Source organism: Eschscholzia californica, unplaced genomic scaffold, assembly GCF_041429995.1.
Source record: "Eschscholzia californica isolate CP2 unplaced genomic scaffold, dmEscCali1.0.p SCAF_4, whole genome shotgun sequence".
NCBI classification, from domain to species: Eukaryota; Viridiplantae; Streptophyta; class Magnoliopsida; order Ranunculales; family Papaveraceae; genus Eschscholzia; species Eschscholzia californica.
In genome coordinates this window covers 16,642,895-16,659,783 of record NW_028238461.1, presented here as the reverse complement: position 1 = coordinate 16,659,783, position 16,889 = coordinate 16,642,895, and the positions used below count along the sequence as shown (strand labels likewise).

The 16,889-nt window shown below is 37.7% G+C and overlaps 2 protein-coding genes across 6 annotated transcripts; one reads left to right on the top strand and one right to left on the bottom strand.

Moving 5' to 3' along the window:
- Positions 1-5,734: 5,734 nt before the first annotated feature.
- LOC147543246 (uncharacterized) lies at positions 5,735-6,681 on the bottom strand. Its single transcript, XM_086635404.1, has 2 exons — positions 5,880-6,681; positions 5,735-5,757 (listed from the first exon to the last, which is right to left on the bottom strand). Exons 1-2 carry the CDS (start codon positions 6,679-6,681, stop codon positions 5,735-5,737), a joined length of 825 nt encoding a protein of 274 aa, XP_086491530.1.
- An 895-nt stretch (positions 6,682-7,576) lies between these two features.
- Positions 7,577-16,218, top strand: LOC147543245 (uncharacterized). Of its 5 annotated transcripts, none has more exons than XM_086636341.1 (8): positions 7,577-8,681; positions 11,875-12,171; positions 12,248-12,373; positions 12,593-12,673; positions 13,473-13,524; positions 13,782-13,861; positions 13,977-14,090; positions 15,801-16,218. In XM_086636341.1, the coding sequence occupies exons 1-5, from the start codon at positions 7,709-7,711 to the stop codon at positions 13,505-13,507; spliced, it is 1,512 nt and encodes a 503-aa protein (XP_086492467.1). In that variant the 5' UTR covers positions 7,577-7,708; the 3' UTR covers positions 13,508-13,524; positions 13,782-13,861; positions 13,977-14,090; positions 15,801-16,218. The 5 variants fall into 5 exon arrangements, with proteins under 5 accessions (XP_086492467.1, XP_086492472.1, XP_086492468.1 ...); XM_086636346.1 differs by having other exon boundaries at positions 12,479-12,673; XM_086636343.1 differs by having other exon boundaries at positions 7,596-8,681; positions 12,597-12,673.
- The last annotated feature ends 671 nt before the right edge of the window (positions 16,219-16,889 follow it).

Below are 16,889 nucleotides of genomic sequence, written 5' to 3'. Positions count from 1 at the left end.
ATTTAACTCAACCTAACTCTATTTGGGTCAGATTTTCAAATTCCAAATACATCAAGTGTGGTAATTTTTGGACTACTAATAGTCCATCTTCAGCCACTCCTTTTTGGAGAGCCATTCTCAAGACCAGGGATACTTTCTCTACTAACATTCTTTGGCAGGTGGGAGATGGAAAAAATATAAAAATCAGTTCAGATCCATGGATAGCAGACCTATCAAACAGACGACCTATTATAATAGAAGAACTACCAGATTATATTACCAATGTTGCAGACCTCATGAATCATGACAACAATGCTTGAGATATAATAAGGAAATACTTTGATCAACAGTCAGTAGATGCTATAAACTCTATAAGTATAAATTCTACTATTGATACTGATAAACTACTTTGGACCCCTACTGAAACAGGAGTTTTTTCCACCAAGTCTTACTACCAAGAGATAAGGGAGATACCTATGATGAACCAACAAATTCATGATTTCCCTTGGCAAAAACTTTGGAAACATAAATCTATTACCCCTAAGGTGCTTTTATTCGTTTAGAAACTACTTCATGATGGATTAGCTACATTAGGTAACTTAGCTAAATATATAACATCAATCCAACCATACTGTAAGCTTTGTAATACAGGGGAAATCGAATCTATCAACCACCTGTTTGGATCTTGTCCAATGTTCAGAGATCTCGTTAACAGTACAAACAATGATAATATCATCAACTTAAGTATAGATCCTATTAAGAATATACAAGATCTACTGAATAAAGGAAAAAATGGAGTGGAAGATTTGAATATTTATACTCATCTCTCATGGGGTTGGTGGAAGGAAAGAAATGCATGGTTATTCAGCTCCAAAAAACCAGATCTTCTTTGCTGCTGGTGGTATACTAAGAAAGAGGTAAACAATCTTTCTCTTTTGCCTAATATTACCAATGATTTTGATGATGTACAGGATTCGCAGTGGCTACCGCCTTCACCTTCCAAGGTTAAAATAAACGTCGATGGAGCTTTCAAACCTCCATATGCGGCTGCCGGTTATAGCAAGGAATCATTTAGGTCAGACTTTAGGGACTAAGATGATCACCTTTCAGCCGGTTTCGCCGCTCCACAGTGAGCTGAAGGCTTTCGAATTAGGGTTTTTATTAGGGCAGGAGTTGGGTTTGGCTGCTTTTATATTGGAAGGCGATTGTCAATCAATGGTTGAGATGTTATCAGACTCAACTAGTACTCTTCCGTGGTGATTATCAAGGGATATAGAGAGGTGACGTGGGCTACTTTTTACAATTGAGATTGAATGACAATTTTGCCCCCGTATCTCTAATATGGAGGCACATAATTTGGTAAAATCTGTCATTAGTATCTGACTTGAGCGTATTTCCTTATCAAGTCCTTTCAGTTAGCGTTTACATCCTTGTTTTTGTTACTTTGAACTTGACTTTCTGAGTCATTGTATTTTTTTTTTTTTTTTTTTTTTTTTTTTTTTTGAGGGTAACGTCAATAATATTATAGTCAAAGAGTTGAGATACAAAAATGACTAAGTAATTGTTAACAACAGACGAAAAAGACAATTCTTCAAGTTGTCGCCAGCTCATGAGCGAGGGTGTTGCTGCCTCTTCTACAGTGGGTGATGCTGACCTCCACCTCATTCATTATTGATAAGATTTCAGAGACTTGGTCAACAAGTCTCCATGGGGTGTTATGGGAATCGTTGGATAAGAATCCAACGATCAAAGCGGAGTCAGTTTCCACTATAAATCCCCTTAGATGTAGCTGAAGCCCTAATTCCAACCCTAACTTTACTCCTTTTAGTTCACTGTCCAAAGCCGAAATGGGAGGAAAGGTGATTTTCGCCGTAGAGATGACTTCGCCGGAAGAGTTTCTGGCCACTGCTGCCGCTGTTCCTCGTGAGGTGTGAAACCCACCATCCACGTTGATCTTAATAGTATTTAATGGTGGTGGATGCCATGAATCTGTCTGAAGATTGCTAGAAGAAGGGTTAGTGTTTTGTAATAAGAAAGAGGGAACATACCTTAGTTCAAGTAGAGCTGATTGAAGAATATGATTCATATTTGGTTCAACACCATCAAAGTACTTACTGTTTCTAGCTTTCCACCAAGACCATATAAGATAAGTATATTTGAACCAATCTTTGTTTGCATTTATACCTTGATTTAGTAGATTGGCTAATGTATTGACCGGATCTGATATTTGATGAGCATTTATATTGAGATCTGATATGTTAATAAGAGCAACAAATCTAGGGCATGTACCAAAGAGATGGTTGATGTTCTCTATAGCATTGTTACACATCCTGCAATTTTTATTAATGTGGTGTAGTCTAGTTCCAATATTGTCTAGGACAGCTAAACCATTGTGTATTAATCTCCAAATGAATATTTGTATTTTAGGGTTCATATCTTTTTTGTTCCAAAATCTATTCCAGGGAAAATTATTGACTGTATCATTCATATGATGTCTAGGTTTAATAGTAGTATAGAATGATTTAGTAGAAAATTTACCTGAGGGAGTCGGACACCAAACCAATATATCTGTTGTTCTGGATGACGTTAGATTTATGTTCATGATAGCATTAATAGTATCTTGATGAAAATATTGATTCAAAATGTCATACCTCCACTGTTTATTAGACTGATCTATAAGGTCAGCAACTGTATTGATGAAATTGGGAAGAGTTGTGTGTGGAATAGGAATTTGAGTTGGTAAGTCAGGGACCCAAGGTTCTCCAGTAATTTGAATGTTTGTGCCCGAGCCGATTAACCAAAGGGAGTTTTGTCGCATGACTTCTCTGTTCTTTAATATAGAATGCCATAAGCTAGTTTTTGGTCTGGTAGAGTTACATGTCCAGAAAGTATCATGATGAAAATATTTTCCTTTAAGAAGTTTCACCCAAGTAGCTTGAGGCTGTGTCAGCATCCTCCATATGATCTTAGCAACTAATGAATCATTTACTTCATTCAATGTTCTGATTCCCAAGCCTCCCTCATTTTTTGGACTGGTGATAACATCCCAGTTTATGAAATGCATTTTTCTTTCATTGATAGAATGACCCCACCAAAAAGAGCGTTCCATCTGCTCAAGCTTGTTGATAATAGTTGTAGGAATTTTGTGTAAACTAAAGGGGAATGTGCAATACGAATTCAGAACTGATTTAATGAGTGTGGTTCTACCTGCTTGAGATACAACTTTTTTCTTCCAATTAGCTAACATCTTGTTGAATTTATCTAATAGCCAATCATAACTTTGAATTCTGTTGCCAGGTTTAAGGATCAATGAACCAAGATATTTTGCGCGATCATTCATGAGAGGAGCAGACAATTCCTGAGTGTAGGCTAGTTTGACTTCATTGGGAACTCCAGGACCAAAATAAAGAGAAGATTTCTCAAGGTTAATTGCCTGCCCAGAGAAGTCCGAGTAGCAATTGATAATGTCTGTAATTGATTGTAAATTTTGAGAAGTAGCATAGCCAAAAATTATAAGGTCATCGGCAAAGAGAAGGTGAGAGATCCGAGGGCAGTATTTATTTACCTGATAACCTGTAAATGTACCCTGTAACTCATATAAAGAAATTAGTAGAGATAGGGATTGGGCCATGATTATAAAGAGGTAGGGTGATAAGGGGCACCCTTGCCTCAGCCCCCGGGAAGGAGAGAAGTTGCCATGAAGCCCACCATTAAGTTGAATATTGAAATTGACCGAGGTGACACAGTGCATTATTAGGCCTAATATATGGCCTTGAATGCCAGTAGCCGAAAGGATAGTCTCTAAAAAGGACCAGTTGACCCTGTCGTAGGCTTTGGCCATATCCAATTTTAACGCGAAACCCCCTTTCTTAGCCTGAGACATGCGCATGGAATGTAACAGTTCCTCAGTAATAATAATGTTATCTAGAATTTGTCGGTCGGGGATGAAGGCGTTTTGAGACCAACAAATGCAATTTTCTAAATAAGGACTGATTCGGTTTGCTATGATTTTAGTGATGAACTTATAGGCTGTGTTACACAAGGCTATCGGTCGAAAGTCAACGGCTCTAGTTGGGGTTCTAATTTTAGGAATGAGAGCTAAGGTGGTGTTGTTTAAAGAAGGCTCAAACTTACCTGTAGTGAAAACTGCTTGAATGTAGCGTACCAAGTCTGCTCCTAACACGTCCCAATTGTGTTGGTAGAAGTGGCAGGGAAGCCCATCAGGCCCAGGACTACTTGAGGCCTTCATATTCATCACCACTTGCTTAATTTCCTCTTCAGTTGGGATGATTGAAATCAAGGCAAGTTCTTCTGCCGTAATGACTTTATGAGCCTTGAAAAGATCTGGAGGTATTTGGCCGATTGGTTCAGATTCAAATAAGTTCTGAAAATGAGCAACCATTTCAGTAGCAATGTCATCGTTAGATGTTAGAAATTCTCCTGTAGAGGTTTGTAGTTGGACAACTTTGTTTTTATTTCGACGTTGGGACATCGACATGTGGAAGGCTTTTGTGTTTCGATCGCCATTTCTTGCCCATTTCAGCTTAGATCTCTGTTCGGCTTTTGTTCTTTGGATTTCTTCAAGATTCAGAATTTGCTCCTGTAAATCAGATTCAAGTTCGATACTGTTAGTATTAGGCAAAAAAGTTTGGATATGCAGAAGTCTATCACGTAAAATATTAAGTCTATTCTTGACAACTCCAAATGTCTCATTGCTCCATTTTTTTAAGGAGTTTTTGACCTGTGTGACTCTATCGTGAAAAGACCCAGTACTGGTGTCCCATGAAGACTTGAAAGAGTCTTTGAAATTGGGATGAGAGGTCCAGTATATCTCGTATCTGGCAATAGTGTCATGGATCCTAGTTTGCGGATGGAGTTTTAGCAAAATAGGAGCGTGATCACTATTGTATCTAGGTAAATGAAATAGACCGGCGTTAGGAAAATTTAAGATCCAATCTGTATTACAAGTAGCCCGGTCTAATCTTTCTCTGGTCAGATGGTGGATGGCTCTATTATTTGTCCAAGTGAAACCGGGGCCATGAAAACCTAAATCTAACAAACCAGTATCAGTCATGAATCGATTAAATTGAGACATGAAGGGGGAACTAGTGGATCCCCCCCATTTGTCACAATGGGATCTGATTGTATTAAAATCTCCAATACAACAAAGTGGATTAGAGCAATTCTGTATCCTATGTGATAGGTCTGACCAGAATGATCGCCTGTCTTGGAGGCGAGGAGGACCATAAATGCACCATAAGTCCCAAGGAGACATGTTAGAGTCAGAGGTAATAGTTAAATGAATTAAATTACAAGAAGAATAATTAATAGTGATATTTATAGCAGAGGACCAGTACAGTAAAAGACCTCCACTCCGGCCTATCGAAGGTACAATAAAATTATAAGAAAGATTAAAGTAGTCTAAGGAAGGGATAGAGGAGGAAGAGGAAATATGTGTTTCAGATAAAAACACTAAGTCGGGTTTAGTAGCCGACAGGAACGCTTTAAGAGTTGATCTAGTCGGGTCGTTCCTAAGACCCCGACAGTTCCATGCTAGGTAATTCATTGTTCCATCGGCATTGGGGTTGCCGTGACCCTATCAGACGAATTGATGTTGGACATAATGTTGGATGAGCGTTTGGAGGATCTTCTGCCATGACTTGTTTGTGCTGTGAATGTACTAGTCGATGGAGATGTTTGCAGCATAGAAGTTGATGAAGGGTTGATATTGTAATTTGGATCCTCTGGTTCAGCATTAGAAAATTTGAGTTTTTTGGCCTGTGACAGAACATTCAAAAGATCACCAAAATTATCAGAAATTGGAGGTATAATAGGGATCGTTTCCGGGCTAGATCCGAGTATTCCCAAATTCACGGGATTATCAGATAAAGACCAAGAACCCTGTTCTTTAGGTCCACCTCTAGCATTCAAAGGAACTCTAAAAAGATCACTATATTTTGGTTCCATAGCCTTAAGAACAGTATCTTTTTGTTCTTGAGTAATTTGCATTTTCAGTAAATCACTAAACCGAAGAATATAGGGACAAAATTTGATCGAGTGTCCTATGAGTCCACATTTGGTGCAGAATCGAGGAAGCTTCTCAATCCGGATTTCTACAGTAATAAGAGAATATTTAGAAATATTCAGGTTGACTCGTAGTGGTAAGGCCTTAGTGATGTCTAATTCAACTTGAACACGTCCAAAGACGCTCCATTTTTTCACTTCTTCAGGCGTTGTGGGCTGATAGTTTCCTAATAAACTAGCCAATTTGTTAACTGTAGATGAGTTCAGGAAACCAATAGGGATTCCGTGTAATTGAATCCAAAACCAAGCTTTGTCGAAACAATGAGCACCCGGTGCTAGAATGGGGTTGCAGAATTGTAGGATAACTAAATCCTCCATAATCACCCAAGGAGAGCTCTCCATAGCCAGACATAATTCACTTGCAGTACTGAACCGAATGAGGAATAAATTGTCGCTAACATCGGTGAGCGTAAATTTGTTGGGTCCGTGAAGAACTCTAGAAATGCGCAACATTGCTTGACCCAAATCTACTTTCCGGTTGCTACAGAATTTGAGAAGTCCATTTTTGGGAAGTTCTTCAACTTCCATACAATCTGAACTTTCCAAAGTCGGAGTATCATGATCCTCAACTGTTAATGCCGCAAATTGTCGACGGAATTCTGCTTGCTGGTCTGTCATAGTGGAGATGAGATTAAGAATAGAATAGAATAGATGAAGAAGAAAATCGAAAAGATTAAGGAGACTAAATCTCAAGAAGATATAAGAGAAGAATCAAAAAATTTGAAAGTTTTAATCAAAAAATTTGGAAGTTTTAATTAGGGATGTCAACGGGGCGGGTTCGGGACGGTTCATCCCCTTCCCAATTCCGTCCCGTGAGTAAACGGGTTTTACCATTACCGTCCCAATAATTAATCGGGGTGGATATTCAATTACCATAACCGTCTCAAATAAAAATTGCTAAACCATTACCGACCCGCCCCGCCCCGTTTAATATAAAATGAGTCGGGTCGGGTCGGGTTCAAAGTATTTTGTTTCACAAAAGTTATTTTAGTTTGAAGTAACATAACAATTGTTAACAAAATTTTGTAAGACTTTGAGTTTATCAATCATAAACACTACAACTACTTAATAATATAAAACATAAAATAATTAAATTGATAATATAAGATTAAAGTTTTAGAAACATAACCTTAAATAAAACAAATATTTAATATATAACATACTAATCGGTTCGGGGCGGAGTTTACTATCTAATACCAAACCCGCCCCGAACCCGATTAGTTTTTTTAACTTCATACCAAACCCGAATCGTTTAATTAACGGGGCGGTAAAACCCGTCCCATTAGGGGCGGGTTTGAGAAAAAACCCGCCGGTTCGGGCCAAATTGCCACCCCTAGTTTTAATCAAAAAATTTGGGTGGACGTAGATCGTAGACCATTTGTCAAAGAAAAAAAAAATATTAGTGGGTGACGTCTAGCCATCGAGGGGGTTAAATGGTAACTAGCCAAATTCGAACAGGGCCCATAGAAAGTGGGACCTAAAAATGCCAGATGGCAGCGTAACATCTGAATCAATTTGGAATCTCTGTATCAACTCGAAGAGAAGAGTCTCCTCTTTTTCTTCTTCTTCTTGTTTCAGCAATCCCCAAATCAGAAGAAAACCCCAAACCGGAAAAAAAAAATGGTTTGAGTCTTTCTTCTTTCCGATGCTGATGGTTCCCCAAGCTTCAAAACTCAATTTCCCTGGTTCACACCCATCTCAAGAGGTTCTAGTTACCTCTCTTCTTTTTGAACCCTTTTCTCACTCATTAGCTTTAATGCGCTCTGATTCTTCCATTCTTCTCTTCCCCTCTTTTTCCATCTTCTCTTCCTCCCCATCCCCATCTCCACCTTCTTCTTCTTCTGCTCCTACCCAAACCCTAATTCCTCCACTTTCAACCTCGGCTTGTTTTCTCCATCTTAATTCAAAACCCACTTCTCCCGATGGTCGTGTCGTTTTTGTTGTTGCTGGTCCTAATAGTGGTGGTTCTAGGGTTCTCTTACGGTTTTGGGTACTGAAAAAAAACAAGGAATTTGCTAAAGCACGAGTGAATTGCTGTCAGAATGGACTTGATGATAGTAATTTAGGGCTTTCTGTTGATCTCTCTCATGGTCTTTCTGTTAAGCTCGTCGGAGCGGGTAATTATTTTGCTTTACACTCTGTCTCTGCTAAAAAAGTTTGGGTTTTTGGGGCTAAATTAGTAGGTGATGGAAATGATGATGACGAAAATTTGAGTTTGAATTTGGTCAAGTGTGCTGTTATTGATTGTACTATACCCATTTGTTCGATTACTGTTTCATTAGGTTTTATGATTTTGGGTGAGAAAAGTGGGGTTAGGGTTTTTCCATTAAGACCTCTAGTGAAAGGTCGAGCTAAGAAACTGAGAGATACTGGTCGCCGGAGAGAGAATAACAGCGAGAACAGTGGTTTAACTAGTGATGTATTGAAGAACCGACGAACAAATTTACCTAATGGGTTGATTAGGGTTACAAATGGAAGCAATGAATTATATCAGTCTTCTCTGATCAGGTCAAAATATGGGGTTAGCAATAACAATGGGAAAGGCACAGTTTTCGACGGGACTACAGAGAATCCTTCTAATGGCTTCCCCAGGAAAGCTGTACTCGACCCTGATTCTGGTAAGTTTCGAAAAATTGTTTCCTTGTCATGTAATGTTGTTATTTTCTCTTTTATTAGAAATTTAGAATTGTATCTGATTTAAGAAGTTAGTCAAAATTTATGCTTTGACGCTCGCCTCAATGCTATTTATAACTTTTAAGACATTTTATATAATGGTGAATGAATAACATATAGAATAGGCGGAATGATGAATAAGCTTGGGAGGGACTTGTAGTATCAATCTGAAAACAATAACCATTTTGCTAATATACCAATCCGACAATCAACACTCCATGACCTGTTTGAAATGCAAAAGTTTTCGCTCCCTTTGCTAATATAGTCGATAAGTTGATTAGAGTTGCATAGTAAATACCACTTTGTTGGCAGGGAGTGAATATTAGACTATATAACATGTTCTGGTTGAGCCTTATGCGTCTCCACTATCCAATATCAGCTCCTCTGTTCTTTCCCTAATCTTAGGATCATCCAGGATTTTTTACAACAGAGCCAAGGTTTATATTTCAAAACCATTGCGGTGTCTTCTAAATATGTTGTCAATAGCAGTGCCTTTGGAAACCCACCTTTCAAAAATGCAGTATTTTGTTCCAGTGCTCCACCTTTCTAAACAGTAAAAAACATTGTTGGGTGGTCATTGTGAATCTGTGATATGTATTTTCTCTCTCTCTCTCTCTCTCTCTCTCTCTATATATATATATATATATATATATATATATATATATATATATTGATATGATAGAATATGTAAATCAAGTAGCCATCTTCTGTAATATGAGATATAAAATAACTGTGTACGTATATAATATAGAAGCCCCTCTCCTTATCTCAGACTCCCCAGTCCCCATGCTTTCACCCTATTACGATAGTTCTGAACACAGGTCTCAGATAACCTCTTCATACTTTATGCCGCAGCATTGCACCAATCTTGTTCCCAGTCATTGAGCAAAGCTTAGAAAATTCATCTCTTAATGGTGAGTTAGCACCAGGAGGACCCAGGGTTCGATCCACTCAGCACTTCCTACGACTGAAGAAGAATTCTTCTATGTGCTATTGAAAATGCCCCTCCAGATTGTCTCGCTTTAGGTGTTATTTGTGTTTTTCATCCCCAACCTTCCCCATACCCCTCATTTCTGTATCTCCACAATGATTTTCGAAAGGAGAGCTTGATTAATTAGTTTTTTCTTCTAACCTGAGGCTAACATCTTGATATTGCCTTCATATTGTTGTTCAAATGGTGCTTTTTATCTATCTAGTGGTTGGTTCTTGCTTGTTTTGTTACATGTTCACTGTATTTTTGAATCGTAAATATATTAAATGCAATACATTGTGAATGAAGAGATCTTAATGCATGAATATACCAATTGAGTTTTAAGCCTTAAACGAGGGTTAGTCTTAGGTGTCTGAGTATCTCCTCAAGGCTACGTTTTGCCTCATCAAACGCCAAGGCTTAAAATCACTATCTAAAATAATATTAGAAAGACGCTTTGCTCACACGTTCATCAATAGTGAATATTGCCCTACAAATATTTCTTTCCTGAAAACTAATGGATTGCTTAACAATAGAACACAAACCATGGGACAACTGCCTAGACTTTGCTCAAGTGATATCCACATACATGACCACCTCACGAAATAAACATCCAGTTCTTTAGTCGTAATTTAAAAACATTTATTTAGACATGAGTGACATATACTCTTTTCATTGCTGATTTGGATCAACAATAGAACACAAACAATAGGACAACTGCCTAAATTTTGCAAAGCAAATATCAAGTCATAAAATAGAGTTCAAAAATAGTAAAATACAGATCTCCTTGCCTATCTAGGTCGCACCAAAACTCTTTCTTTCTGTGTAAAAGTGAGAAGCCTACCTAAATTGTGTATACATTATCATTTACTTAAACAAAAGGTAAGAAGTAAATTCCAATAGACAACAAAATGAAATAGGCAAGCTCCTCAAGCAATGGGAGACATGAAAGGTGCTGACCTGAGTGTGCTTAAACGCTCAAAGCGCAAAAGATCTAGTTTCAACAAAGTGAGATGTGCCCCTTCTCAATTTACTGCCTTGGTCCTTCAGAGTGCCAGTCTTTGGCGACATACAGTACAGTACTTGCAGAAAGTCGAAGACACTGTTGTACATGTATTTTCTTGCTTAGTGGTTATCTAGTTTTACTTACATTTTCATTTTTGCACCAGGTATTGTTACAGTATGCACAAAAGACATTATACTCTATCGTCTTAACATGACTATCTGCAAGTACAAAGTAGATGTACTCATGTAGACATGTACGTTTAAAACCCCACATTATTATGTGAAGTACCCAGGCCACTAGAGTTCTCTCGAGTGTTCGGCGTTATAAAAGCCATAGAAGTACTGGAACGGAGCTTTCTCTCGCTACGGGTAGTTTTAAAATACCAGGAAGAGGAAAACATGTTTCGCTTAAGGCGTTTTTGGTCAAGTGGAGATGTAGAGGAAGCATGCATTCAATAATACGGGTCTTATCAGCTCATAATATTACTTTCAGAGCTTTTTATTCTCCATGATCAATTTTATACATAAAATTTTATACATAACCAAATATGGAACTGATCGAAATGGTAATCAAAAAATTAAGGGGCAACTATAATCAATATTAAGTTTTTATATCATGCTTTTATGTATCCTAATCTAGGTTCCACTGTGAAGAGATACCATAAAACGTACAGGAAATCAATTGCGATAAAGAATCTCAAATCTAAATTTATAAGAAGTAAGCTTACCTCTTGAGAGATGAAAAAATTCTAAAATTGGAAACGTAAAACAAGGGTCCTCAATACGTATCAGAGTCACAACGACAAGAAATTTCCCCAAACTTGGAACTACGTGGTGAGAAAGTAACGGCATATTAGGGACACGTAAAATGTTAATGCCAGTTTAACCCTTGAATGACGTGTACACCACTGCTCTTTTTTCTGTATCTGTTTTCTTGAACAATTTTAGTGACTTGTATCTCGTGTTTGTAATTCTTTTTGTTCTTATCCTGAACTCGAGCTATTAAAGACTTCCTTTCTTTCTCTTTATGTATTTTTGGTTTCGCTGTACTTTGTAAGTTTTTAGTAAGTCCCGAGCTAGTGCTTCTCCCGATCACATTGAGCATTGTGGAACTGCTAATGCTTATTAGTCTAGTTGATTGTGCCTTATATGCTGATTTGCAGCAAAACCCAGGGCTGCGAAGCTGAGGCAGGACTCAGGTTTAAGCGGCTCGTTTTTTGTAGCATTCAAGAGTATGGATATCCAAAATCAGAATTTAAAGGAAGTAAAACTGAATCCTCTGAAACCTGTTTCAGTTCAAGCTCTTTCCCATAAAATGTTCTTAATTTTGGACTCAGTAGGAGATTTGCACCTGTTAAGTATTTCTGGTACTTCTGGGTCAGAATTCTCTGGTCACATGAGGCGACTGAGTCGTACTATGAAAGTGCAAATGCTGGCTGTCCTTCCTGATATCTCCTCAAGTATGATGCTCCTTATTTTCCTCTTAAGATGTTCTTTTACAGTTTTGAGTTAAACCATGTTCGACCCATTCTGCAGAAACTCAAGCGTTTTGGACATCGGATGGGTTCCACACTATCCATACAATGTCAATATTTGACATGGATGTTCCTGCAAATGACGAAGATAAACAAGGACATGATGAAAAACTAACCCAGATTTCAGGTGTTTACCAGATCCATCCTAAATAGCTACAATAAGCATTCTGTGTGTTATGATAGAGATTTGAACATATACTGTACACTTCAGGTTGCTAAAATTTTATTGCAGGAAGACTCTAGAACATGTTTCTTCTTCCAAGTTTTCTTGTGTATGATGTGAATGATTGACTATTTGAGTTTAGTCTAGAGAGGGTATCCTAAAGTGTTCTATTTTCCCTGTTAGCTAGTCAAGCAGTATTCACAAATGAAAAGATTCAGGAACTAATTCCAGCATCAGCAAATGCAGTTTTGGTTCTCGGGCAAGGTGAGTCTTTGTGGCTTGATTCCACTATCTCCAGATAATTTTCTTAAAGCAGTACAATGTGTCAACTTCGCCGAAAATCTGAAGATCTAGTTCCTCACAACCAATCGAAACATTACTATTTTAAGATAATAGTATTGTTTCTTATTAAATAGTATGATTCCTACATCCTGTTATATATGTCAACATTAGCTTAGCTTTTTTGCCTCTAGAATTGTAATATCATAGATGTGAAAACAAATTTCTCGTTGAAGTACCTTTATACTGGACATACACATTTTAACTATGTTCAAATCATCACCGGTTACGGATTTTATGGTGAGATTATAAGTTAGCATAACATGATATTTTTCTTTATTATGAAAGAAAAGAATATAGCCAAGTTGCGGAACTACCTAAAACGTGATAAATACCTCCTAGGATTCCTCGTCTTTAGGAAATCCTGAAAACATTTCACTGATATGCAGCATCATGTTCACACTAGGTTCAAGACAAGAATTATATGGACTTTCTGATTAATTGAAGATATCGTGACAAATAAAGTTGGGCTAGATTTCATGATGACTGTTGGTCCTGCTTGCATTTTCTTTCCCCTTGGCCGTGTTTATTCATGCTTTTATCACCCTTGCGTCGCTCTTTCAATTCTTAAATGAAATTTGACTTCAATCTGTGTATATGCCATATGCTACTAATACTATATGTATATATATATATATATATATATATATATATATATATATATATATATATATATATATGTATATTATATCTGAATGTCTGACAATTATTATGCTCTCTTCAGGCAATATTTATGCTTACGCAATTTCCGGAAGTTGATAAATGACTATCTTTTGGTAAGATATATGATCCAGACGCTTCTGCCATGTCAAACCAATCACCGCTGTTTACTGTTTTGCTTTCTACAACTCGCTCCTAACATTTAGAGTGTCTTTTTCTAGTAATATTACTTGTTAATTATTACTAATTATTGTTGCCTATCAAATGGTTTCTGAAAATAAGTATCCTAGATCTGTAGTTTGATTTAATCAAATCATACCTCATATGTTTCCAGCATGGGCAGTTTTTTCTGATCTTTCTTTTTTGTACGTAGGAAATTCCACTCGAGATCATTTTTGAACTCTAATTGGTTAACGTTGATGGATTTGGCTCTTGGTTCAGTGTCATCCCACAGTGAGTTTTCTGTGTTATATGCTATTTCGATTAGCCTATATTTTTTTCATTCAGCGTAAGAGTTGGTTTCGATTTAATTGAGAAGGCTGACTTTATAGTTCTAATCTTCCGGTAGGCTGTTGCCAGTTGTCTTTGGTTACATTGGTGCTGTTTGTCCTGAAGTAATGAGCTCAAGTTCCTCTCCCTTATGAGTTGCTGATACGAGTTCATCAACCCTGAGCTCTGAGAGGTATAATCACTTGGTGGAATTAAACTAATATAGAAATATAAGTATTTCCTAAACAGACTTATTAACTATCTTTAACTCTAGTTTCTTGTTGCGATTAAACTCAGTAGGAGCAATTGGTGAATTGGGAACTATTCATTTTGCTCTTTTGTTGCAATACTTTATCTCGAGTATCGTACTGTAACCCGCATAAGACATGGCTCTATCGCATCATTATCATCTATATTTAATTAATTAACTAATTAAGATCTTAATTTATATGGAGGTGAAATGTTTCGCCCGTACGGGTAGACGACGTGACCATGTTTTCTTGCACAGGGGTCTTTTATGGTCAAACACGATTATGTGCAAGTTCAGACATGTGCATTCAAAATCTCATTCTATGGATGCTGGAATGAGTGGAATATGCGTAAGAATGTGTCTGCTACAGCAAAAATCCTAGAAAAAAGTATAGATAAAGATTTTCGAAGTGATTAAAGTGGGGAATCTGAAGTATGAACCTACGGATATGATGTTGGTAATGGAGTGGAGGCGTCTAAATTTAGTGGGTGAAGCGAGTGAGGGGGCCAGGCGTGCTCCATTATTTAATTTATATAATTATACATTCGAATCTTATAGAATACTGTTATTTAGTATGCATTGGTCAATTAAATCAAGAAATGAATTACTTTTATGAGTGATTATCATAGCTGAGTAGGCCTATGTCAGTGGTAAGATCTTCATTTTAAGTTCTGGAGTCTTCCGTCAAACATTGATTTTCGATCATCCGCCTCCGAATTTTCTCGACCCTGGGCGGAATCGGTAGTGAGCCAGAGTTTGGAATCTTTGGATAAAGAAGAAATTTCAGTTTCTGGCTAGTGGAGCACATGTCTGCTCTTATAGTGAACTTACTAGTATCCCCACCATTTCATAGGAAGATCACTCATGGGCCAAGGCTATGGATGTTGAGGACAAAGAATGAAATTTCAGTTTGGTAGAGATGGAAATGGAAATTTTCGATCCTTCGGCCGAAATATTTCGAAATTTATTTCCTTGAGAAGGCGTTGTTGAGAGAAACTTCGTTAAATTTCGGTAGGCATGGAAATGGAATATTTCAGTCTTTTCGACCGAAATATTTCAAAATGTAATTCGTACTGGAGGATATAAATATTCTTCTCTTTAGTTTCGGAGTGAGTTTACCGGACAAAGCTTCATCTGGTAAAACTAGACAACCTCGTCCGAGGGTTCCGGCGAAGGGGCCCTCCCCTTCGCCGGAACACAGAGGAAAAAAGATAGAGAGAGTTGTTGGTGGCCCTTTCGCCGGAACATAGAGGAAAAAAAGATAGAGAGAGTTGTTGGTGGTGCAAGAGTTGATGGTGGCGCCGGATTTGATGGCGAGGGAAGAAGAAACTGAAAAATATTAAGGGTCGGTGGGTTTTGGAGGAGACAAAAGATTACAAATTTCATTTTCTACCCAAAAGCTTGTACCCGGGAAAATTACTTTGTTTCTCCGAAGCAGTGGCCTATATATGTGTGTATGTATATACGCATATATTACAAAAAAAAAAAATTAAAATAAATATATTACTCATGACTTGTATGCAAATGAATCGCATTTTATGATAGAAATGATCTTCAGCATTGGCAGACACTAGATTTTCTGTCATTTGTTATATTATTTGCTACCTTAGTTCCCCCTGGATTCAATGTTTCTTATGTTGATTGATCTTTCAGAAGGTACAAGCCGCCCGTGCTGCTCTGCCCTGCTTCAATTTGTGAAAGAACTGATTGCTGGATGTGGCAGCTAAACTCTAAAGCTGTTTTGCTTCTTTGGCGCTCGTATTACATAGCAGATTTGTCAAAAGTTGAAGATGTAATTCTGAGATCCATGAGTGCAAAAAGGTACACTGTTGACTCCGCCTCTCAATAGATTCTTTCTTAATTGCAGAAGGTACATCTTTATGATAGTTCTTCTGAAATAATCGGGTTTTATTACTTTTTGTTGCTCCATCCACTTCCCAAGGAGGAGTTTACACACTTAATAACTTTAGCAGCTGGTTAGTATGTTTATTTGGGGTAGCAGATTTATGCGTTATTTTTGCTTAAACAACTATATTTCCTACTGTGGTATCAAGACATAAAGCTTTTGTTCTGTGTTGTTTTTAGCCATCATTTTCTTGTTTGCTGAATACATTTCTTATGGGTTTTCTCTTTTCAAGGGCTGGGTGATGTTTAACTAGGCATACGTCAGTCACCATGTCCAGTTCTGTAATGACCCAAGACCCAATTGTAATCAGTAATATACATGATTTTTTCCTTCCACATCTAAGCCCAATGCATATAGGGTTTGTTTGTGATGAATGCTTCGCAAGCCCATTCAGACGACCTTAACACTTAGCTTGAGGCAACACTTACATGGCGTAGTCTTTGAACGCTTCCCCAAGCAATGTGGGATAGTTCATCTTCCTGCCCTTTTCATTGGAGGGCAACACAATACACGTGATATTCCAACCAAGTTGGATTTGGGGTGTGTTGTGTTATTGGTTCGTTTTTCTGGTGATGGTTTAGGTCTAGGTTCATCAGCAAAATTAACAGGTATTCAGAAATGGTTGGTTACCGAGTCTAGGTGTTGAAATCTACTCGGGAACCCATGGGTACCTAAGGTCCTTGGCTGGGTGTTCGGAACTTTAATAGTGGAACACTAGAATTTTGGGTGGGCTCGGGCTGGGCCAAATCGTTGCACATAGCCTGTGTCGAACACTTTTACAAACGGGTAAAAGGATAGTTACAGGTGCATTTGGTTTGTGTTGAAATGCCGAAGAT